The sequence below is a fragment of the Cygnus olor genome, chromosome 5 (assembly GCF_009769625.2).
Source record: "Cygnus olor isolate bCygOlo1 chromosome 5, bCygOlo1.pri.v2, whole genome shotgun sequence".
Lineage (NCBI taxonomy): Eukaryota > Metazoa > Chordata > Aves > Anseriformes > Anatidae > Cygnus > Cygnus olor.
Window position 1 is genome coordinate 30,320,514 of NC_049173.1, and position 22,945 is coordinate 30,343,458.

The following is a 22,945-nucleotide window of genomic DNA, read 5'->3' on the forward strand; positions in this document are numbered from 1 at the left end:
ACGTTGTGCTCGCAGAGGGGCTGTTTGCTCACAGACCTGCAGAGCCAGGGGTACCTCTGATTCCCCCCGCAGGGAGCAAGTTACCAGCAACAGAATTGAGCATGGTTCGTGCTAAATGATGCTTGAGGACCAGCCCAAGACCTTGCACGTCAGCCTCAGTCAAAGTCTGCTCGCAGCCAACCTGAGTGCAGTTGGAGACCCTGCAAAGCTGCAGCAAGCAGGGCAGGAAGGGCCAGGGCAGCTGGAAAAGGGCTTCTGGCTGTTACCTGCTCAGCTGCTGGCTCTGGCCTTGGCCCGGGCAGGACCCCAGACTGCATGAAGCCAGAGCCTGACCTGATCTTGCCCCTCTGTGATCCCAGCACCAGCCCTCAGTGCAGAAGGGCTGGCAGCGCTGAGCTGGAGGGCTGCCTGCTGGGCATCTGGGAAACAGGAATCCCAGCCCACTGATCCTCTGGGAACATGGCACATAGGAGCAGGCTGCTACACCTGCAGAAATCCAGGACCCCTCTTTGTAACCCACCCTTGCCGGAGGGAGTCAAGGTTATTGCAGGGATAAACCATCAGCACACAGAGGCTCTCTGGTCACTGTGGGTTGCCTGTATGGCACCTGCGGGATGATCCCAGGAAGGCTGTGAGCAGCGTTGTGTCCCTACACCTTCCTCCTCTCCGACCTCTGCAGGGCTGCTGCCACACAAGAAGGCTGGCCCATGTGCTGCCAAGAAGCACTGCTCCAGAGATGGCTACAGGGGAGAGGCAAGCTGCAGCTTTCTTTCCTCTAAAGGGATGCACACGGTCTGGAAAGGTCTCCTCAAAAATCTGGCAAGGGACGTGCCTCCCTGGCAGAGGCACTTGGCACTGTCACTGTCAGCCAGTTTGCACCAGTCACCACCAAGAAGTGAAACTCAAGTTTCTTTTGAGTCAGAGAAAAGCCATAAAAATACATCTGGACAGCAGACACGCGCCCCAGCGCCTGTGGGCTGATTGACCCCTCTGCTGATCTGCCAGACCTGCTGTCGCCTGTGCTGCTCTCACCGCCACCAAGCACAGGAACACAATTCAGTGCAGGAAACTCCTCTGGGCACTGCGCTGGCTCGGGAAGGAGGCTTCCTCTGGCTGGACGAGGACACAGCTGCACACAGCAGCATGCAGAGCGGGTACTGCCACCCCTGCTGTGCCGATGAGGAGCTCAGCGCCAGGAGACAGACCTTTCCTCTTGGACTACTTTATTTGGTAAAACTCAGACTCCACAACTGATTGAGCTTCCCAGAACTTCCCTCCCTGAGCAAGCCACAGATCCTGTGGAGAGAGAGGAGCGTGCTGTCCCTCTTAGCTTCCTTATCCAGATGTAAAGAGATCTTCCCCCTCCACGTCTGCAGGTCTCACCAGCCCCTCATGAATCCTCCAGCCCTCGCCCTCACCCTAGAGGCAGCTTTGCTTCCCCTTCCAAAAAAAACACAACGGATCAAAAAGAATTGAAAACGAAACCGAAAGCAGGAAAAAAAATTACTAAAGACAACGGTGAAGAGTGAATCCAGGCAAGGGCATCGCATCAGCTGAGTGCTACTGGTCACCCAACAAGAGCGACGAGCGAAGCCCAGCTCTGGGTCAGCAGCTGAGTCCGTAGGATTTGTGAATCCAAGCTGGCAATGACGTGGTGCCTGGCCAACGACCCCCCCCCCCCCCCCCCAGATCCCTAGCAAACTGGCTCCCCTTCTGAAACTCCTTCTCCCACCTCCCCCTGGGCAAGTGCCAGCCGCCAGTGTTCAGTGCAGCCAGTCAGGGGTCTTCCAGCTGCAGGCGGGGAAAAGCCTCCCTTGCTTGATGGGGAGGAAGGTGCTAGGGAAGGACCCCGAATCCTGCTAGTGGATCCGGGTCAGCTCCTCCACGATCTTTATCAGGTCATCTACGGTGGCCTCCCTCTTCATGCCACTGCCGTCGTCAATCTGCATGGAGACAAAAGGCATGGGAGCGTGGAGACAGCAGCAGGCGCAGAAGAATGCATGCCCTCATAGGAGGGCACGTGTTCAGTGCAGGCTGAATTTCTGAGCGGGGTTCCTACCGCTAGTTTCATGAGCCCAAGCTCGTATCACCCATCTCACCTGCAAGTTTGCCACCACCTCCTGCATCTTGGGCCTGCTGATGTCCAGGAAGCTTTCGATCAGGTCACCATCAATGAACCCCGTAGCTGGTTCTGTCTTGCGCTCCGTGTGAAATGACCTCCAGGTGCCACTGTCAAGGAGCCAAACCCACACGGAGTAACACCAACCCCAGACCATCCCCCCACTGCATCCACAGCAGTTGCCTGAGGCAGACTGACCACACTGCCTCAACAGGATCACAGAATTTGTGCCATGCTTTTCAGGGCTGTTTTATGCACAGCAGATCTTGGGGTCTTGATCTTAATGCACGTGCTGTTCCTCAAGCACAGTAAGCTCCTGTGATCAGACCCCCAAAATCTGCAATATTACAAAGCCAACTTTGTCAAACCCTCAAACCCTTCAAGATACACCCCTTTACCACATGGGCATCTCTTGCAGCACAATGCCCTGATCACCTGGCAAGCACACCACCCCCCTCTCCAGCTGACACATGCTCTCCCCAAGGTGTCCCAACAGAGACAGGCCTTCAACGCCCCCCGCCCCGATTCACAAGCCAGCCCCCAGCATTTGCTGGTGCAGGCCCCTGGCTGGACCACGGAAGGATATAAGGAGTGCTCGATCTTGCCCACGCTCTTGATGACTTTGTTCAGCCTGTTCTGCATGTCCAGCAGCAGGTTGTACCAGCTCTCCGACAGCGAGGTCACCAGTCCTGCAAAGGACAAAATGGTGATGAGGGTTCAGGGCTCAACCCAGGGCATCCCAGGGAACCTGGGGCCACGCTGCTGCAGCTGCCAGCAGGCAGGGAGCAGATGCTGCTGGACTGGAGCTGTACTGGAAGCTGGTGCCTGAGAGGGCTGGGGTAAGGAAGGGCTTTCAAAGAAATCCAGAGCAACTTCCTCTCCTGGAAGCTCTCCAGAGAGAAAAGTAGGTTTTTGAGGAGAGTATGGCACAGAGCACCGCTAGACTGATGACAGAGAACGGAGACACGAGGAAACCCCAGACCAAGTCAAGCAGCAGAGAAGGGGACCTGCTACCCTCCTGCTCGAGGTGATTCTCCCTGACCCTTACCTATCATGCCATTGACTGTGCCAAAGAGAACCGATCCTTGTGTCGGAGTGGATGTCTCGCCAAGGTTCTGCATGACCAGGGACCCGTGACAGAAGACGTTGACAAACTCTCCCAGGTGGGACAGCCCCACTTCCTGCAAGTGCTGGCGCTCCTCGTCGGTCGTGGCAGCACTGAAACCCAAAGCACCCTGCTCAGTCTGTGCTGGGGTGACAGGTGAACTCCCCCCGCTCCTGTCCCACATCTCCTCAGAGCTATGCATGCTTCTGACCACTTTCCTGCCTGACACGCCTCTGTAGCCGTGATGCAGAGGGGACCAGAAGGCCCTACTGCCCTGTCCCTCCTGTCACACACTGCCACATCCCCCTCCTAGGCAGCCCACCTGTCCTTCTGGCACACAAACAGGTTGAAGGCGTTCTCTGCTCCCAAGAAGTTGTCATCATCCAGGATCTCTACGGCACTCATCCAGTTTGGATTGAAGTCCCGGGCAATCTGGAAGAAGGCAAAAGGAGATGCAGTATGGTGCACAGACAGCCTGCCCTGTTAACAAACATCCTCATTCCACCCAACACCCACATTTGGGAGCAAGGTGGGATCCAGTCTGCTCTCTGCTGCTGGATGAAGAAGCTGAGCAAAAGGCACCAACTGCCTTGGTGGAGATGGCCCTGGCCTAAGTGGCACTCAGATGATGCCAGGGCAAATACTGACAAGCCCATGCCCAAGCCGTTCTCACAGTTTAAGCGCGCGGATTGCCCGATTGCCTGGTCCAGCCCCCAGCTGTGCTGCATTTGCTGACAGACGCAGCAATGGTCTCAATGAGCCGTCCCGAATGCACAACAGGCTATCTGGTTGGCAGCTTCCCATTCCTGGCAGGTGACAAGCACACCTCCCGAGCCTGCACTTCACAAGGCTGCTGGCACACAGCTCAGCTCCTCAGGAGCCCAGGGATTTGTCCCTCCAAGAACCACATAGATCTGCCTAAGAGAATGTCACCAGGTGACCCTGTTCTCTGTGCACAAACCTACATCATTGTGTTCCAAGGGCTGGCAAGTGTGGTGAGCCAGGCTCCTCCATTTACTACCATCAACACCATTTCACCTGCCCAGAGTCTTCTGGAACAGGTAATGCAGACTCCCAGCACCTCTTTGACCAAGTGAACATTCTTCCTGAAGAATGTACCTGTTAGAACTCTACTGTTTGTAATCTGATCTATATCTATATGACTAGTTCTAATGTTTGGTAGTTAGATACCATTGCAGAAACTGTCATATCTGTTTTAAAACTGCAGTTCAGCCAAAACACCCCTTGTGTTGATGGCTGACAGAAAACAGTATCTTTGGAATTGTCTGATAAATTACAGCACCTACGCATCTGAAGCGATAAGAGAAGTGAAGGCCTCTTCTTTCTTGAAGACCTTTTCCAACCTAAATGATTCTATGACTATCCAACACCACTGGTACCTCCTCAAAGTTTCCTTCCATGGGCTTGTACGCAAGGAGCAGGACAGATCGCATCAGATCTCCCACAAGGATGAAGTCTCCCTTGGTCTTCAGGTAGAGCGCCATGATATTGTTGTAATGGTTGCACTCTGTGCGCAGCTCCTTCTCAGCTGTCCACTCATACAGGCGCACCTGAAGGAAGGGACACGACTCCTGAGCTAGAATGGACACCCGTGCCAGCCAGGACACGCTTCTCCAACAGAGACCGGGGACCCAGCTGACAGGCACAGGGCTGTACAGCTTCCAGCTCTGAAACGTGCTCGCGAAGCAAGTCAGGGTCTCGTGAGAGTCCTACCGTGCTGTTGATGCTGGCTAACAGCTTCCCGTTGAACTCCACCATGGAATATACAGCTCCCTTCACCTCCTTCTCAGCCAGGCTCTGCAGTTTCCCTGGAATCAATCCACAGAGTGCCAAGTTATGTGCATCGTGCTCCCAGGGCCAGGAGGCCTTGAGGTGGGGCTCAGACAAGCTGCTTTAAATACTGCTCTCTCTCTAGAAACTGTCTCAGAGGATCTGTGGGCAAGTAACGCAGGAGCAGCAGGACAGCAGGGGGCAGACACACAGAAAGCAAATCCCAGAATCTGGTTCTTGTGAGGGATTCCTGGGTTCCTCTGGCAGATGGGGGAAAGGGGACATGCTGTGATGACCCACAGCAGTGACAAACCGCTACAGATCCTGTCTGGGGACAGCTGGATCTCTGACTGCCCTCATGCAGCTAGACTTGGCCACACAAGAAGACCTTGCTCTTACCATCGGAGTAGTGGAAGACGACGATGCGGCCCTGCTTGGGCTCTGCCTCCTCAGGATACACCATGGCAGTGCCCACAATGAAGTAGGTGTTTGGATCCTTGCCGAGCTTGCAGGAGACCAGGCTGAGGGCATATTCATTTTGCAGAAACTGGTGAGCATGAAGCACTGTGCAAAGAGAGAAAGGCAGAAACAACTAGGTCCCCTGGGTCCCAACAGGCAGCACCCCCATACAGGAGCAGAGCCGTTTGCCTAGGGGCGGCTGGAAACTCAGGACATGAACAAGGTGCAGAGTCAATGGCTGCCTGGAGATCCCCTCACCTATTCCCTGCCACCACCTCATGCCATCAACAAATCACTACACCTTAAACCCATGACGTGTGGCTGATGATCTTCCAGAAAAAATGCTCTGACTGAAGGAAGTGTATGAGATCACAGCTTTGTGAAGGTCACAGGTATCAGCCACACGCTGATGAGCTTGTTCTGGAGGGGAACACTGGATGAGAGCGTGGGCAGCATTTGGGGCTGGTACCTTCGAAGGTGTGCTGATCTATGATGAGCAGGTTGTGCACCTCCACCTCCTCTCCAAAGGACGTCTCGTGCGGTGCTGTGCTGCTGGAGAACAGCTTGCTGGTACTTACGCTGCTGGACAGGGCCTAGGACACAGAAAGACAGCTCACATCCTCATGCTACTTGGCACGTCCTCACGCTGCACCACGAAGGCAGAGACAATTGGGGACCAGAATGGGAGAAAAGAAGCTCCCTGGGCTTGAGGAATGGGGTACACTCCCTGCACCAGTGCATTTACGTGATATGCAAGGCAGAGGCAGCACTGCTGAGCAACAGCATTAATAGAACAGTTTACACAGTGTTGAAGCTCCCACCACAGCTTTTGCCTGAAGGGGACTTGTGTCTGCACCTTTGAGAGCAGGAAACCACTCGAGACCAGAGAGAAGCCTGTACAAGGGACTGAAGGAGCTGTGTTCAAAACAAGGGCGATCAGACAGAACAGTGAGCATGCTGAGGCTGCCAGAGAGCAGCACAGAGAGACCTTGACACCACCACAGAGACATCTTACCACCCCATCTCCTCCCAGGCTGCCAAAGGGAGAGCTTGTACTCAGAGCTTTGGAAGAGAAGATTGTCAAGGAAAATCTGCAACGTGGTTTGGCCTAAGGAGCTACAGTACCCACAGCCCAGAGCTCAGGGACGACCTAGCAGTTACCCCTCACCTGGGTGCTGGCACTGGGTCTGAGCGCAGTGGTGCCCCCACTGGCATCCTGCACCTCGATGCGACTTGAGAGCACGCCAAAACACTGTGACACCTCTTGGTAGCAAATTTTCCTGCAGGACAGAGAGCTGTGTGAGCAGCAATGCCAGGACAGGCCACTCCAAGGAGAAACTGCAAGGAAAGAGCTGCTTCCTTGCACAGACTGCTCTCAGCATATGTCACCGATTTGGTCTGTGCGCTAAACTGAGCCTGCAACAGGAACACTGACTGCAGAGCTTGCCTCTCCACATGGTGAAATCTCCCCCCAGTCTTGTCCTGTGCAGCAGAACAAGGGCCCCTCGAACCAGACTCCCTTCTGCTGCTCGGCTCACCTGGGTGATTCGTAGAGGGGAACCGTGCGGATGTGCAGCTTCTGGATCTCATCGATGGTGCCGATTGTCAGAGTGCTGTTATTGGCCAGTGCCAAGCTGTACAGGAGGAAAACTCAGCAATGGGGCTTGTAAGGCAGGCAGTGCAGCCGAGAATTTCCCTTTTCTTCCCACCCCCAAAATTGCTAGTCATTGGATCCCCTTCCCATACTGTGCAGATCCAAGCAGGGTGGCCAAATTAGCGCAGCATCTAGGATTACTGACGCACAGAAGAGAGGGACAAATGCTTAAGAGACAGGACCACGCATACCTGTGTTCTCATGTGAGACCCAACAAGCAGCACAAGGGACTGATCATTGCCCTGGGAGAATCCAGGGCCAGGACTGCTGTATGCCGTGAGAGTATCGATGAAAAAAGCTCTCCCACTGATCAGAGTCAGGCATACTTCTATCCTGGACCTGGTAAGATGGAGCTCCAAGGCTGAGCAGCCCACCCTACACCTCGTTTATGCCAGTACAGAGTCTAAAGCTCCCCCCGCCGCTGTGTCACGCAAGGCAAGGTGCAGGCTCACCTGTCGGGATACCCATCCGAGTTGAGGGGACACATGTAGTTCACCTCCTTCAGGTTGACGTTGGAGAAAACCAGCTTGTGGTTACTGCTGTAGATGACGGTGGGGCGGTCAGAGCAGGCAAACACATTGGTGGTGGACAGAGAGCGGAAAGTCCTCAGGACAGTGGGCTGGGTCCCAAGGGTCACCTTTTTGCGGTCACTCAGCAAGCCTGCAGAAAAGGAGCACCGGTGTTGGGAGCTGCCCCAACAGAGCTCACAGGAGCAGGACAGCAGAGAGTAATGTGGCTGTAACATGCTGGGAGGAAATGAGTGCGAGCAAATCCGTCCTGCTGGCAGCAAAGAAATGGATATAAGCATCAATCTCCTTTCTCTGCAGTCCCCTGGAGAAATCCACCAACTCACAGTACCCACAGCCAGTCCCACCTGAGCACAACTATCTCACAGTGAGAAAGAAGTAACTTTTGGAAGGAGAGTGAGATCTCCAGAAGGATGAAAAAAAAGTACATCAAGCAAGTAAGAGGGCATATGTCCAGCCACCTTCCCAGGCAGCCCACTCGGTGCTAGGCCCCATAGTTACCTGTCTCGAGACTGAGCCCAAAGTAGAAGAGCGCCCCATCTCCCAGGGCACACAGAAGGTAATGGCTGCTCTCAAAGGTCGTCATCAGGATGGAGCGAGGGATAATTTCTGCAGGGAACAGAAGAAGAGAAGGCTGATGTCACTCATGGCTCAACTAGTTCAGTCCCTGCTGCCACCAGCCCCAGGAGAGCCCTACCTCCGCCCAGCATCTCTTTGTGCAGCAGCTCAAATGAAGGCAGCTTCAGGATGCGGGCGGAGATGTCAGTCCAGAGCCCGATCGCACACAGAGGGGACATGCCATTAGTGTCCCCCAAAGGAGTGATGTCCAGGCAGGCAACCTCATGCTCCATTTCTGTGCAGCTGGCAGGAAGGAGAAATCAGACAGGAGTCAGCCTGGAGCCCGAGGACAGACAGTAGAGGCTGAGAGCCTGTGGGCCAGGAGGAGACGTGCACTCACCTGATCTGCCTGAGCTCCTGGGGTCGGATCTCCAGGTAGTACAGGGCTCGTCCCACAGCCACCACCACCTGGTTGCTGTTACAGGAAGCCACGCTGATGTTCTTCCCGTTGGGCTCTTTCCACTCACTCACCAGGGCTTTGGGCTCCTGACTGACCAGTCTCACAGAGGCAGAGGTGATCTGAGGAGAAAGAACACTTCTGCTCGGAGCCGGGACAACACCTCACTTTTTACATCTGCCCAAGGAAGTACTGCAGCCCCTGCCATGATGCGCAGCACAGATATAAATTACCTCCACAGAGGAGAAGGGCTATGGAGTGAAGACGAGAAAGATGCCTCCTCTAGAAGGAGCATTACCTGGATCAATTGCTGATGTGCCACATTGCCACAGAAGAAAGTCTGCTGATCATCCACAAACCCTGTGAGCTCCGTCTCTTCTACCTCCTCTCCGTTTAACATAAGAACCCTAAAGGGAAAGGGAGATCCTGTTAGGTCACGCTCCAAAATGCGGATGAGAGCCTGGCTCAGCCTTAACCCCACCTCACCTGGTCTGGCCAACAAAGGACAGCACCAAGGTATTGTCCGTCTCACGATGACAATCCGACCTCAGGGGCCACAAGCCTGCAACAGAGGGGCCACGTGCTCACAGCAAATATTACAAAAGCTGGTGGGTGGAAGTCCCCCACCCACACCCCAAACCTCAGTCTGCTCACATGAAACGTCCCCACTGGGCCCTCTCAGGTCACGGGGCGTATCAGACAGCACCAAACAGCTCACACACCTTTAATGCCCGGCAGGTCAATGCTGGCATGCTCGTGAATCCCAATGCCGTTCCGGATGATCCGTAGCGAACCTTCCTTAAACGCACCTGAGCACGTGACCAGCTGGAAGAAAAGCAGATATTTGCCACTTGTTGCTGGGAAGCACCCCCACCACTCCTTGCAGTGACAGACTCGGGCCAAGATGGGGTCCCCATCTTCTTTGCTTCTCAGAGGAAGTTCTTTGGCAGCTGACCATTCCCCATTGCAGGAGAGGAAACCCTTCCTTGTTAACAGGGGTGCCCAAGAAGAAACCCTCCCACTCATAACCACTCTTCAGTGCAAGACCTCAAAGCCTTCCCTGCACCAGGATAAGACTTTTAAATCTCCAATAAATGGATTTCAGTCTTTTCCTTCCGTGGACACCCTCCACACACCTTGCAGGCCCAGACATCCCCGGGACAGAGAACTTCAAGGCAGAGTCGACATTACCTGCCCTTGGCCTTGTCTTTCCAGGTCTACTACACACATGTCGACGATGGGACCGAGGTTGGTGAAGGTCTCCATAGCCACTACATAGGAGCCCTGCTCATTGCTGTCCACGTTGAGCTACGAACAAACACAGTCATCGGTTTCCAACAAGAAAGGTCAAGTGGAAAGCAGAGGGTAGACAAGGATAAGAAAGGAAAGTTTCCACCCAACGTATACACCTCTTGCAAACAGGATGAAAGCAGATGTACGAATCCTGTCTGAACACACAATTAAGCCAGCACAAGGCCCCCACTTACCTTCACAAGCTGGGAATCCCCAAGCCGAGAGCCAACAAACACCACACCGTTGTCCAGGTAGGTCAAGCACTCTGCAATGGATGTCTGGGAATTGCAAAGAGACAGATGAACCACCCCTAGTATGAAAAGGGCTCTGCCACGCCTCCCAAGCACTACATCTGAACTGCAGCCAAGCAGAAAGACCCTGGACACAGGGGAGGAATTTAAGCCCTTTGTAGAACCCACAGTGTCCAAACTTCTCCCAGGGATGGTGTACAAACACCCTGCAAAAACCCACGAAGATGCTGTAAATGTTCGAGTGCCCAAATCAGGAATTCCCCAGGCCAAATCCAGCAACTGAAAGTTTAGGGCTAACAGCTGTGGGGAGTGAAATATCACTCCAACGTGGGCTCCAAAGAGACACCACTCCTGCCATTCGGCTGTCTGCAGAGCCCCGTGACCCTGTGGTGAGAAGCAGCAGGGCCACCGCGCTGACGTGGCAGAGTCCTACCTCACCGAGCAGTTCCACACGCAGGTCCTTCAAGGTGACCGTGCCGTCCATCTGTTCCTCCTTCTCCAGAAGCAGCATGAAGAGGCGTCCTTCCATGTCCCCCAGCAAGTAACGGGACCCATTGGGATCCACGCGGTTGTGGCACACGATTGTACTTTGCTACGTGCAAAGAAGGAAGTGTTAGGAAGCCACTGAAACGGCACCACCTCTGTACACGCCAGAGGGGAACAACCACATCCACAGCACACCAGCTGCTTGCTGGAACCACAGCCAACTCCCACACTAGGGCACTCTTCCTGCACAGAGGCAGAGGGCTGGATTCACCCCGTAATCAACCGTAGCAGCAAACACAGCCAGAAGCTGTGGGCAAACAGCCTCGCTTTCGGTAACTAGAAAGCGTTTCGCGTTCCTAAATAACACATGTCCCTAACTCGTTCATAGCCCAGGGACGATGCCATCAGAACACCTGTTTTTGTAATGCTGAGCCTTTCACAGGTGCGTTGCAGAGATGCTGCCTGGGACCCGAAGAGCTCTGAGCCTGCTCCATTTCTGGACAGAAGCTCTGCAGACGTTTTGCTCTGCGGGGTAGATGCTGCCTGGCCTCCTGTTTACGTCTTTGGCTTAAAAACCCTGATCTTGCAGATCTTCACTGGATGCAAGCATTCTACTGGCCTCAAGAGCCAATGTGCCTGCACTCTGACTGCAGGTCAAGGCAGTTTTGTACATCAGCAGTGTGGGAGAGTTGCTCTACTCACTCCAGTATAACGAACCCTCCAGCACAGAGCCCCAGCAGTGGTCCAGTAGCCTGTAGGCGTTCACGCAACAATTAGTACTTTTTTTTTTTTTACCTAAGATTTATAACTCTTTTCTAGCCCATCATTATTTCCCGCTTGAAAGGACCTTTTGATCATAGCTCAGGCCCTCTTTCAGTCCTGAGCAGCACCTCAGCCGTGCCATTTGTGCTTCCTGTACCATTTAAATGTGGGAGCTGGCCCGTCCCTCTGACAGAAACCACAAACTCAAGTTCCATCACAAACTGTGTGAGTCTTTTTTCCTTTGAACAAGTGCCCCAATCATACATCGGTGGACTCAAGTCTCCAAGGGGCTCATTCATATCTTTCGCTGCCTGAACTGAAACCAGGCTCTGGCCTGGACCAATGCCCAAACCACTCACTACCTCCTAATTAATCCCTTTCTCTGGGGCCCTAACGGGATTTCAGCTTTACTGCAGCCATTTCCGAGTACTCCACAGAGAGCAGAGCCACATACGACAGCGCAAGCACACACTGACATCCCTACAGGGACCACACGGGTCCCTCAGTCCTCCAAAACACAGATCAGCCATCGTGCAAAACGCCTAGGCTCACCAAAGCTCTGGGAGTAAGTGGCCCTACTTGGCCGCACCTGGAGACCAGAACAGTTTAAATTCCTGACTACAAGTGGCCCAGCACCCTCCCAGCACCCACAGACATGCCTGAAAACAGAGGAACTATAGGAGACAATTCTAGACGCCAGCAGTTGCTCACCTTGATGATAGGCGGAGCTATAGCCAGGTATTTATCTCCGTTGTGATAGGTGATGGACTCCTGCCCAATGATGATTGCACCTCCAAAAGGCTCTGGCACTGTGCAGGGGAGAAGAGAAACGTCTTACCAGAGAACCTGTGCAGCACAAACGAGGTGTTCAGCCCCAAGGATCGAACAGGAGGGAAGATCTTGCACAAAGGACTGACCTGCGATGACCATGGAGGCTTCAGCCTCTACGTTCTCCTGCTTCCAGGGACCTTTGTTGAATTCCTTCTCGCGCAGAGACACCTCGTACGTCTTGACATGCCGACCCTGAGGGTCCTGAAAGAGAAGGCACAAATGACCACGTACACCGACGACAGCCTTGTGCGCACAGCAACAGAGGCTCCTGAGGCTGAGCTGATGAGCAACCGCAAAGCAAGGCAGCGCTGCCCCGTCTCCCGTGAGAACACCGTCGCCCAGTGACCAGAGCTGCTGAGCCTTGCCATCCTGCCCACCAGTTCAGGCTGCAGCTGCACGTGGGTCTGAACGCACGCACCCTCAGCCACATTTTCCCTAAATTTATCTGTATGTAGCACAACCTTTAGATAAATCCCTGTGCCAAAAGAGACTGGAAATGATTTTTCCATTTTTATACCCACAAGTGATTTTCTGGGCTTCGTACTCATCTGACGCATGGCTCTCTGCAGATCTGGGTATGAGTGGCACTGCACAGCACTGCCACCGCCTCCAGCTCCAACAAGGCACTCAGGAATTCAGCTCTGCTCTAACGGCGCAGGTGCCAGAGCAGCTGAGCGCCCAGCTCAATGCTCCTCAGCCTTTTCAGCCTGGTTTCCTGAGGCAACAATCTGCTTGCTTGCTGAACAATCCTCCGGCGTCTCTGCCGTTCCAGCAATTCCCACCTTGGTGGGCAATTTCAACCAAACCTGAGAGGGAACAGAGGCCTCGGAGGCAGAGTCCACGTGGAAATAAAGGGTATAGGAAAGGAGGTCCACACTAACAGGCACTTGGGAACCCACGTAGGGGACAGACGGGACCAATGCCCAAACCACTCACTACCTCCTGATTAATCCCTTTCTCCGGGGCCCACAACGGGACACACGAGCAGTCAAGGCACAGAGAAGTCTTTGATCGTAACCCGCTGGCCTATTTCACGCCTCAAAAGCCGAGGCGAGGCTCTAAGCCACGAGGAACCAGGTTTCCTTAGAGACGTTGTTTGCAGAACTACTTTAAAAGAGCTGTTCATCTTTTTATTTATCATGCCTTACCACTTCCCAGACCTAAGCAAAAGTGGGTTTTGCTCCCTGTGGCTGTTGGCCCTGTAAGCAAACACTCACAGGAAAGCCGGGTACCTCCTGGCTCACCCCTCAAAGCCTCTGAGCTCAGCAAACCCTCACCAACAGCACTCGGCAGCCCGACGTCCGGGTGCGGAAAGAAGCAAAGAGCAGCACCAGCAGACAGAGAAGGGGAAGTCAGGGGGAGAAACGGATCCACATGGAGGAGAGAGATGAGGAATTAGCACAACCAGAGCATATCCTGTACGTGTTAAAGCTGAAGCGAGGCTCTTAGAATGGCAGAAGTGTTGTTAATGTGACTTTGGCATTTCTGGACCTTTTTACTCCACACAACAGAAGTTCTCAAGCCTTTTTTTCCTTTTCTTTTTCTTTTTTTTTTAAATAAACTTGCTCATTTTTGTATCTTCCTCTGGTTTCGTATCTACACGAGAATCATCTCAGACACTCAATGCTGTTCTACTCGATCCGAATCCTGCGATAATGATTAATAAATTGAGAAGGAATCAGGGAAAGCAGCACCTTGGAAACGTTCCCCCCTCCACACACACACACACACAGTCAGACTCCCAGGAACCAAAGCAAACCCAGCGTTTTACATAAGGCCTCGTGAGTCAGAACTCGCATCTCACTCCTGCTGCAAGGGTAAAATTCATCTCTTAGACATGGAAATGGATAATTTACTCTATCTGTACAATACCTGTTTATAACTACTAATGAATTTGCTCCCAGTTCATCTGTAACATGAATGTTCCAGATTCCTAGAGATAAGACCCTTTTTACTAGCTGACTCTGCAGGATGACCAAGCTCCTCCTTTAGGATGCTCTTGAGGACCGAGTGGAAACTTGTGCTTCTGTCCAAGCTCTGACACAGAGTTTAAGAATTTGGCCAAATCACCGTCCCTCTCTGCCTGTTTCCCCACCTGACAACGGCAGCAGCACAAATCGAACCCACAGGGGCGCTCAGCACTTCTCCGAGCTGCACACCCCCACTGCCAGCTTTGGGGACATCACCCGTGAAGCAAGTCAAAACCACGAAGAGCGTCGCCACCGCTCTTGCTGCGTATTTCGACAGCGAAGACAGGCTAAAAGAGCTTCCCTTTGACACCAAGCTGCAAAGTGTCATGGGATAAAAATAGGGCTCCGTATACGCTCCTCGCTCAGGCAAACAAGGACTGCCACGTGTTCTGAAAGCTTGTTTGGAGGCCAAGGGAGAGCTGAAAAGTGTGCAGATGAGAAAAAAGAGCACAGGTAGCCGCAGGGCAGGGGGAGAGCACTGTCCTGACACAGGGGGTCCGGGCTGCTCTCCTGAACCCTTACTTACACAGCAACAAAGTGATGTCTCCCAGGTCTTTTCTCACTAACTGTCCAGCGGGGTTCAAGAGCACCCAACTCTCTTGAAACTAACAGCAGTGGTTTTTGAAAACAGGGAAAAATCAGACCCTTGCTACCATGTGGTTGCAGCTCCCATGGTATGAGTTTGCCTCCACAACCACAGCGGCGTTGAACTGAATTCACACCGGATCCCGTGCTGTTGTCGCAGTAGCTCCCAGCCAGGCATCAGCTAGCGCCGGCTTTGACAAAGCAAAGATAATCCCTCGTCCAGCCAGCACCGCAAAGCCTCTTTGGATCAAAACAAAGCGTTCAGCGAAAGGCCTATGAGCACCGCCTCTGTGAAAACCCAGAGGTTATGGCCCCTCTTTTCACTGCTGGAGTAGCCTCTCAAATACCACCGAAGACGACACGTTGCCTTTTTGAAGAGAAAGGATGAAGTCTCACAGCCGTGTTTGTAAGAAGCAACTGAGCAGGCTCTGATCCACCTGCTCTGCGCTCCCTGGAAGGACCCATGTGCTCCTCTTCATCCTTTAACACAGAAACAGTCCCCCCGGAAGCAGCAGCTGCCCAGCTCTCCTGGGGGAGAGCATTTCTTTGCCTCTCCCAGAAATGGAAAAGCACAGCACAGAGGAACATGGGTTTTCCTCAGCTATGAAATGAGCTTGCGGGAGCCAGAACTGTCTCTTACTCTGCCCACTCAGCCACAGCACTGCTTTCCGCAGGCTCCAGGACGACACCAGTGCTCCAGCCACTTTGGAAAACCTCTGGAGACCTTGGCTCGTGCAGGTCAGCCCAGCAACCTCCAGCACCCTCTGCCTGAGTCACCGATCGAGAACAAGGTACCTGGTAGACAAAGCAGATGGTCGGGGCCTGGCAGCCGTAGAGGAACTTCACATCGATGACCTGGAGCTCTTCCAGGCGGATGTTAAAAGCCTTTAACTCCTTGTTCTCCCGGTCCAGGGGGATGACCTTGAAGAGGCCATCGTAGAGCCGCAGGCCAATCATCCGGCACTCCGGGTCAATGATGCCGATGATCCCGGTCTCCGAGGGACGACCAATGCGATCCTGAGCAGGAGACATGTGGAGACGGGAAACAGAGCGACCAGCGTTAGAAAAAGATCCCTGCACGGGACTCAGGAACAGCAGGTAGAAGAGCTACCACCCCTCCGCTGAGGAAGGGCTCCCTGCACACCTCCAGCGGATTTAAAACTGCCTGGCAAGCCAGAGGCAAGTCACGCGTCTTCTGAAGCAGCAGGTCCTTTCCACCAGGGAGCACAGCAGAGCTCCCGCCGCACGCGGCTACCCCGATCACACCGCACTGACTCCTGGAACGTCTCCAGGGTGGCGGGAGATGGGCGCTCCAGGAGCGGAACCCGCAGCTGGCTTTGTAACCCCAGCTCTTTACAGAACGACCTCTGGGTCGCTGACGGAGGGCGGCGCTCCCCACTGGTGTGGAGCGCTTTGATATCCGTGACCAAAACCCACCCTCCAAAAATCCAGCGCTGTTATCGCCCTCCCGCAGACCCCTCGGCTTTGCTTGGCGGGGGCTGATATCAGCATCTCCACATGTCACGAGGAAGAACCACGGCACGGGAAGATTAAGTATGTTTCCCCCAAACACACCAACACCTTACTGACAGGACGTGCCCACCTACGCTTCCTGCCCGTAACCCCCTGCTCAGCTTCGCTAACAGTACCTCAGCAGAAACTCAGCACCTGGAAACAGATGGGAGATATTTTGGCTTGACAGAAATTCACTTGGATAACGAACAACAAAAAGCCAAAAAGACATGTGGATCCCTGACCTGCTGGGAAGGCGTGATTTTAATCAGAAAAAAAAAACAGAACGGAGCACAGCTACAGTTATTAAGCTCACTGTACAGCCACAAAGGCAAAAGTAACTTCAGCAGTCGTGCTTCTGGTACGCAGCCTGTAGGGACTGGTCACAAAACACCGGAGGAGCCGTTTTGGAGAAAAAAGAAAACTACCTGACATTGGGTTTTGAGTACTAAACCTCTTTAAAGTTGGAGCATCTCAAATCAACCTTATTATTCTGCAAACTGTTCTAAGAACACAACTGAAGCTGTGTCCTCAGTCCTTGAGGCTTGCTCACTGGATCAGAAAACCTTTAGAAATAACAGTGCCAGCAGGTGAACCCGGCTAGGGTCCCCAGTAAGTGAAAAATCCCAAATATCCAGGCAGACGCCCGTCACCTGGATGCACCTCTGCCACTAACAAAGCAAATCTGTCCCCAGGGAAGAGAACCTGCCTCCTCCCAGACTCAAGCAGGAGCTGCAGCGTTGCTCACCTGCACGTTGCCGTGGGCGCGCGTGATAATGTCGATACTGTCCCCGTTCTGCTTGTACTCCAGGATGCAGGCGTTGTACTTGGCCGTCAGGATGAAGAGCAAATCCTTGCTCTCGCCCTGCGAAGGAAGGGCCGGGGGGTGCCGTCAGGGGGGGGTGGCAGGGAGCAGCCCCACACCCGCATGGCAGGCGGCCCCCTCCCGCAGCAGCACACCCACCTTGGGGCGGAAGAGCTCCATGACGGCGGTCTTGCCATACATGCCCACCTCCTTGACGGGCCGCAGCCCCTCGGCCGTCACCACATAGATCTCCAGCCGCGTGTTCTTGGCGATCAGCAGGTTCAGGTCCTCCGCCGAGGTGAAGTGCCCTGCGAGAGAGAGAGAGAAGGGGGAGAGGCCGTCAGCCCCCGCCGCAGCGGGACGGCAGCTCAGGGTGCTCTCACCGAGCGAGCTCACAACCCCGGGGGGGGCAGCCTGAGACCCCAACACTGTAGCAACCACCTCTCCCCCAGCTCCCCGTCCTTCCCTAGGGAGCCCCCCAGCCACGAGCCCTCTCCACCCCCACCCCCCCCAAAACGCCTCGCAGCGAGGCGAGACCCTGCCAGCCAGCCACCACCGCCCCGCAGCACCCCAGCCCCCAACGCCCCACCGATATCCTCAGCTCCCCAAAACCTCAGCCCCCCGCCCCGAGAGGGGCACCGCTGCCCCCCCAGCACACCCCCAAAAAAAAAACCACAGCCCCCCAAGAACCTCAAGCCGCCCCCACCCCGGGCGCCCCCACTCCCTCAGCTCCCCCTCAAGGAACCCCGAGCCCCCCCCCCCCCCGTCCCCCCTCGGCACCCCCAGGCCCCCCCCCCCCCGCACCCCGGAACACCCCCGGGGGCCCCGCGCCCCCCCGGCTGCCCCCCACCCCCCGTGTCCCCGCGCCCCCCGGAGCTCCCCCCATAACCCGCCCCCCCCCCCCCGGTACCGGTAACGCAGCCGTTGACGGCCGTCGGCTTCTGGGCCGTGACCACGTAGTTGTAGGACATGGCGGCGGCGGGGCCCGGCCGGGCAGAGCGCGGCGCGCACCGGGAGCGGGGCCTCGCGGGGCCTCTCCGCCGCCACCGCCACCGCCGCCCCTTCCGCCCGCCGCCGCCGTGACGCCAGCGGAAGGGCCGCTCTGCGCCGCCGGGAGGACCGCCGGGAGCAGACGAGAGGGCAGGTGGGGGGCGGCACCCGGACCCCCCCCCCCCCACACACACACCCGGACAGGGAGGGGTCCCCGCTTCTAGGGGGCGCCCCCAGGTCCTCCCCCATCCCGGGAGGGGTCCCCGTGTTCAGGGGGATGCCCCCCGTTATCCCCATCCCCATCCCAGGAGGGGTCCCCCTTTGCAGGGCTGCACCCCCCGGCCCCCATCCCCATCCCCGGGAGGGGTTCCCATGCGTAGGGGTGCACCCCTTGTTACCCCCCTCCCATCCCAGGAGGGGTCCCTATGTGTGGGGAGGCGCCCCCCAGTCCCCATCCCCGTCCCAGGAGGGGTCCCAATGTGTAGGGGCGTGCCCCCCTCTTACCCCCCCCCCCACCCTAGGAGGGGTCCCCATGTGCAGGGCTGCGCCCCCCGTTACCCTCCTCCCATCCCAAGAGAGGTCCCCGTGTGCAGGGGTATGCCCTCTGGCACCCCCCATCCCGGGAGGGGTCCCCACGTGTAGGTCTGCTACCCCTGGTCCCCCCTCCCCATCCCAGGAGGAGTCCCCCTTTAGTAGGGCTGCGCCCCCTGTTTCCCCCCCCTCCCATCCCAAGAGAGGTCCCCGTGTGCAGGGGTATGCCCTCTGGCACCCCCCATCCCGGGAGGGGCCCCCATTTTAGGGGTGCTCCCCCCGGCCCCCCGCACTCCCCCTCCCTCTGCCCTCCCCATGAGCCGCCCAGCCCAGCCCAGCCCAGCCCAGCCCAGCCGGGACGCCCCCGTCCTGCCGGGGGGGTCTGGACCTTGCCCTCCCTCAGCCCCCGGCAGAGTTTGGACCCAGGCCGAAGGCTGCTCGGGAGCCACAGCGCGGGGACAGCTGACGGAGCCGGGGAGCCCCGCGTCCCCCCCGAGTGCCACCGGGACCTCCAGGAGCCGCTGCCCCACCACGCTGCCATGGAGGTGAGCCGGGGGCAGCACGAAGCCCCTCGCCCCGCTCCCCGTCCCGGTGACACCGCCTCTCCGTGCCCGCAGGCCTCCAAGAAGCTGGTCAGCTCGGTGGCCGGCTGCGCCGACGACACGCTGGCCGGGCTGGTGGCCTGCAACCCCGGGCTGCGGCTGCTGCGGGGACACCGGGTGGCCCTGCGCGCTGACCTGGCCGCCCTGCGGGGACGCGTGGCCCTGCTCTCCGGGGGGGGCTCCGGCCACGAGCCCGCCCATGCAGGTGAGCGCCCACAGCCCCGCCGTGGGCTCGGTGCCCCCCCGGGCATCCCCGAGCCCCCCGTCCCTGCTCCTCCACAGGGTACATCGGGAAGGGCATGCTGAGCGGGGTGGTGGCCGGCGCCGTCTTCACCTCTCCCGCCGTGGGCAGCATCCTGGCGGCCATCCGGGCGGTGACGCAGGCTGGCGCAGGTATGGGGACGCGATGGGGCACTGGGGAGGTTGGCGGCCGTGCCGTCACCTAACCCCCTGCCCCTCCCCGCAGTGGGGACCCTCCTGATCGTGAAGAACTACACTGGGGACCGGCTGAACTTCGGGCTGGCGCTGGAGCGGGCACGGGCAGAGGGGGCTGACGTGCAGATGGTGGTGGTGGGGGACGACTGCGCTTTCACCACCCAGAAGAAAGCTGGGCGCCGCGGGCTGTGCGGCACCGTCCTCGTGCACAAGGTCCGTGGGGTCCCCTGGTGCCCCTAGGGGGGACGATGCACAGGGGTCCCTCGCCCATTGCTGCCCCCTTTGCAGGTGGCCGGGGCCCTGGCTGAGGCGGGGGCAAGCTTGGATGAGATTGTCAAGAGGGTGTCGGCGGTCGCCAAAGCCATGGGTACGTGCACGGGGCCCTCCCCAGTGGCAGATAAGAGGCACCGGCACGGGGTGGACTTCAGCCCGAGCCGGGCATCCCACGTGCCCGCAGCGTGGCTGGGGCATGGTCACGTTCCTGCCTCCCCGTGTGGCTGCCCGCGTGCCCGCCGCCTGCCCCGAAATCTGGCACGCATCCCTCCTTCTCCCCGCCACCTACAGGCACCCTGGGGCTCAGCCTGTCCCCGTGCAGCGTCCCCGGGTCCAAGCCCACCTTCCAGCTGGCTGACGATGAGATGGAGCTGGGGCTGGGTGAGGAGCTGCCCCCTTGCCTCCCCCCTGCGCCAGGCTGCTGGCGGCCGTGGGGGCCACGTGCCCCTCGGCCCTGGGCGTCAGCATGGGGTGACGCTGCCCTGTCCCTGCAGGGATCCACGGCGAGGCGGGCGTGCGCAGGATGAAGGTGAGCAGCGTCCCCTCGCCCCGGCCCTCTCCCTGCCCCCCTGCCCTGGCCTCACGGTCCCCTGCACCCCTGCCAGGTGATGCCGGCGGACGAGGCGGTGGAGACGATGCTGGCGCACATGACAGACCCTGCCAATGCCTCCCATCTGCCCCTGAGCCGCGGTGAGCCCTCGTGTTTCCCCGGGCACCCCCTGCACGTGCAGGGCAGGGGCCTCACTCTGCTCGCTGCCTCGCAGGTGCTTCTGTGGTGCTGGTGGTGAACAACCTGGGCGGGCTGTCCTGCCTGGAGCTGGGCATCGTGGCTGGCGCTGCCGTGCGTGGGCTGGGTGAGTGTTGGGGCCTGGGGGCACCCTGGAGCCCTCCCTGGCTTTGCCCTGAGCCCTCTGCTCCTGAGGACCCTTCCTGCCATGCCACCTCGCTCACGGCCACCCTTACCCTTGCAGAGAGACGAGGAGTCCGCATCGCCCGGGCCCTGGTGGGCTCCTTCATGACGGCGCTGGAGATGGCCGGGGTCTCCCTCACCCTCATGCTGGCAGACGAGGAGCTGGTGGGGCTGATCGGTGAGCGCCCGCAGGTGGGGAGGTGGCACGGGACATGCGGGGTGGCCCTGGATGCCGGCACTCGTGGGCACACGGGACCGGTGCCCGGCCGCTGGCGCTGCTGGATGCGGTGTCATGGATTCAGCGGCTCCTGCTGAGCTGGCGCTTGCCTCCCCCCTCTCCGGCTGCTCTAGATGCCGAGACCACGGCCATGGCTTGGCCCAACCTGGTTGCGGGGCCTGCCATGAGCCAGAGACCGGAGGTGCCGGCACCAAACGAGGGACCAGAGACAGCTCAGCAAGCGCCCAGCACAGGTCAGGGCGGCTGCGGGAAGAAGCTGTCGCCGCTCTTGTTGCCTCAGCTTCCCCGCCTCCCCTGAGTTCAAGGCCGGGCTGGGGGTGACGTCTCCTCCCTGCAGGGCCCGGTGCAAAGTGGGTGCAGCTGGTCCTGGAGCGGGTGTGCAGCACCCTGCTGGGCCTGCAGGACAAGCTCAACGAGCTGGACCGCGCGGCGGGCGACGGGGACTGCGGCCACACACATGCCCGGGCCGCGCGAGGTGCGTGCCGGCCCTTGCCTGGGCCACGGTACCCCCGCTGCCCCCTCGGAGGAGCGGGGGCCGCTCCACGATGTCCCTTGGTGGGGAGCGAGGACCCCCAGGCCACTCTACCCACCTGGGGGCAGGGTCCCCCCACGTTGCTGGGTCCCCACAGCCTCCCCTCTTATCCCCTCCGCCCCGCAGCCATCCAGGAGTGGGTGCGGAGCCGGCCCCCGCCGGCAGCCCCAGCCCAGCTCCTCTCGGCCCTGGCCGACCTGCTGCTGGAGAAGATGGGCGGCTCCTCCGGCGTGGTGAGTGCGGGGCAAGAGGAGGGAGCGCGGATCCGGACCCCCGCTGTCCCCCCCCGCCGCCGCCGCCGCGGGTGGTGACGGGGCCGGCGTCCCCGCAGCTCTACGGGCTGTTCCTGACGGCGGCCGCCCGGCCCCTGCACAACCGCAGCGACCTCCCGACGTGGGCTGACGCCATGGACGCCGGCATCGAAGCCATGCAGCGGTGAGTGCGGCGGGACCCCCGCGGAACCCCCCCCGGCCCCTCCGCGGGACCCTGCCAAGTCCTATGCTCGCCACGCAGGTACGGAGGAGCTGCCCCGGGGGACAGGACGATGGTGAGTGCCGCCGCGCAAGGGGAAGCGCGGCGGGGCCCCGACGCTGCCCACCTGCTCTGGGTGCTGTCGGCGGCCCCGGCGCTCAGCCCCCTGCCCGTGTCTCCCAGCTGGACTCGCTGTGCGCCGCGGCGCAGGCGCTGCACGCCCTGCGCGGCCCCGGAGCCGACCTGCTGACGGTGCTGGCCTCCGCCGTGCAGGTACGGGGACGGGGGGGGGACCTAGGGTGGGCAGAGCGGGCTGGGAACGGCTGCACCGGGCCGTGCTGGCCGCATCCTGAGCGCTCCCCGTTTCCCCTGGCAGAGCGCGGAGGCGGCGGCAGAAGCCACCCGGCACATGGAGGCCGGCGCGGGCAGAGCCAGCTACATCAGCTCGGCCCAGCTGCTGCAGCCTGACCCCGGGGCGGTGGCGGCAGCGGCTGTGCTGCGCGCCGTGCTGGAGGGGCTGCGGGGCTGAGGGAGGGCGGCCGGCTTGTGGCTGCCCCCCCCCGCCCCGGCTCCCCAGGGCTGCAGCAGCGATGGGAGACACGGCAGCACGCCCCGAGCACCCCCAATGAATATTTGCGGTCCCACCGAGTTGGCCCAGAGCGTCTGTCCTCCTGCAGAGAGGGGTGGGGTGGTGGGGATTGGGCCCGGGGGGAGGCAGCTGGCCCCTTGGGGCCACGTCCCCACGTCAAGGGGGGATCCAGCCAGCCCTGAGCTCAGCCTGAGCGTGACGGCCGGGGA

General features: G+C 58.5%; 2 protein-coding genes across 3 annotated transcripts; one reads left to right on the forward strand and one right to left on the reverse strand.

The window, feature by feature from the left end:
* Nucleotides 1-1,206: 1,206 nt before the first annotated feature.
* Nucleotides 1,207-18,208, reverse strand: DDB1 (damage specific DNA binding protein 1). The gene is made up of 27 exons (XM_040560185.1): nucleotides 18,076-18,208; nucleotides 17,325-17,473; nucleotides 17,109-17,225; nucleotides 15,644-15,865; nucleotides 12,380-12,494; nucleotides 12,174-12,271; nucleotides 10,648-10,806; nucleotides 10,158-10,241; nucleotides 9,862-9,978; nucleotides 9,393-9,495; nucleotides 9,157-9,232; nucleotides 8,969-9,077; nucleotides 8,614-8,792; nucleotides 8,353-8,516; nucleotides 8,157-8,264; nucleotides 7,581-7,788; nucleotides 7,013-7,108; nucleotides 6,643-6,754; nucleotides 5,944-6,067; nucleotides 5,415-5,579; nucleotides 4,959-5,053; nucleotides 4,625-4,795; nucleotides 3,547-3,656; nucleotides 3,168-3,337; nucleotides 2,706-2,808; nucleotides 2,100-2,223; nucleotides 1,207-1,943 (listed from the first exon to the last, which is right to left on the reverse strand). Exons 1-27 carry the CDS (start codon nucleotides 18,134-18,136, stop codon nucleotides 1,860-1,862), a joined length of 3,423 nt encoding a protein of 1,140 aa, XP_040416119.1. The 5' UTR covers nucleotides 18,137-18,208; the 3' UTR covers nucleotides 1,207-1,859.
* On the forward strand, nucleotides 18,184-22,792 carry TKFC (triokinase and FMN cyclase). Of its 2 annotated transcripts, XM_040560228.1 has the most exons (18): nucleotides 18,184-18,309; nucleotides 19,090-19,231; nucleotides 19,304-19,493; nucleotides 19,571-19,681; nucleotides 19,755-19,936; nucleotides 20,012-20,090; nucleotides 20,288-20,377; nucleotides 20,491-20,525; nucleotides 20,602-20,686; nucleotides 20,761-20,850; nucleotides 20,968-21,084; nucleotides 21,258-21,377; nucleotides 21,482-21,619; nucleotides 21,803-21,909; nucleotides 22,008-22,111; nucleotides 22,190-22,223; nucleotides 22,331-22,420; nucleotides 22,524-22,792. In XM_040560228.1, the coding sequence occupies exons 2-18, from the start codon at nucleotides 19,226-19,228 to the stop codon at nucleotides 22,674-22,676; spliced, it is 1,731 nt and encodes a 576-aa protein (XP_040416162.1). In that variant the 5' UTR covers nucleotides 18,184-18,309; nucleotides 19,090-19,225; the 3' UTR covers nucleotides 22,677-22,792. The 2 variants fall into 2 exon arrangements, with proteins under 2 accessions (XP_040416162.1, XP_040416161.1); XM_040560227.1 differs by lacking the exon at nucleotides 18,184-18,309 and having other exon boundaries at nucleotides 18,380-19,231.
* Nucleotides 22,793-22,945: the final 153 nt, after the last annotated feature.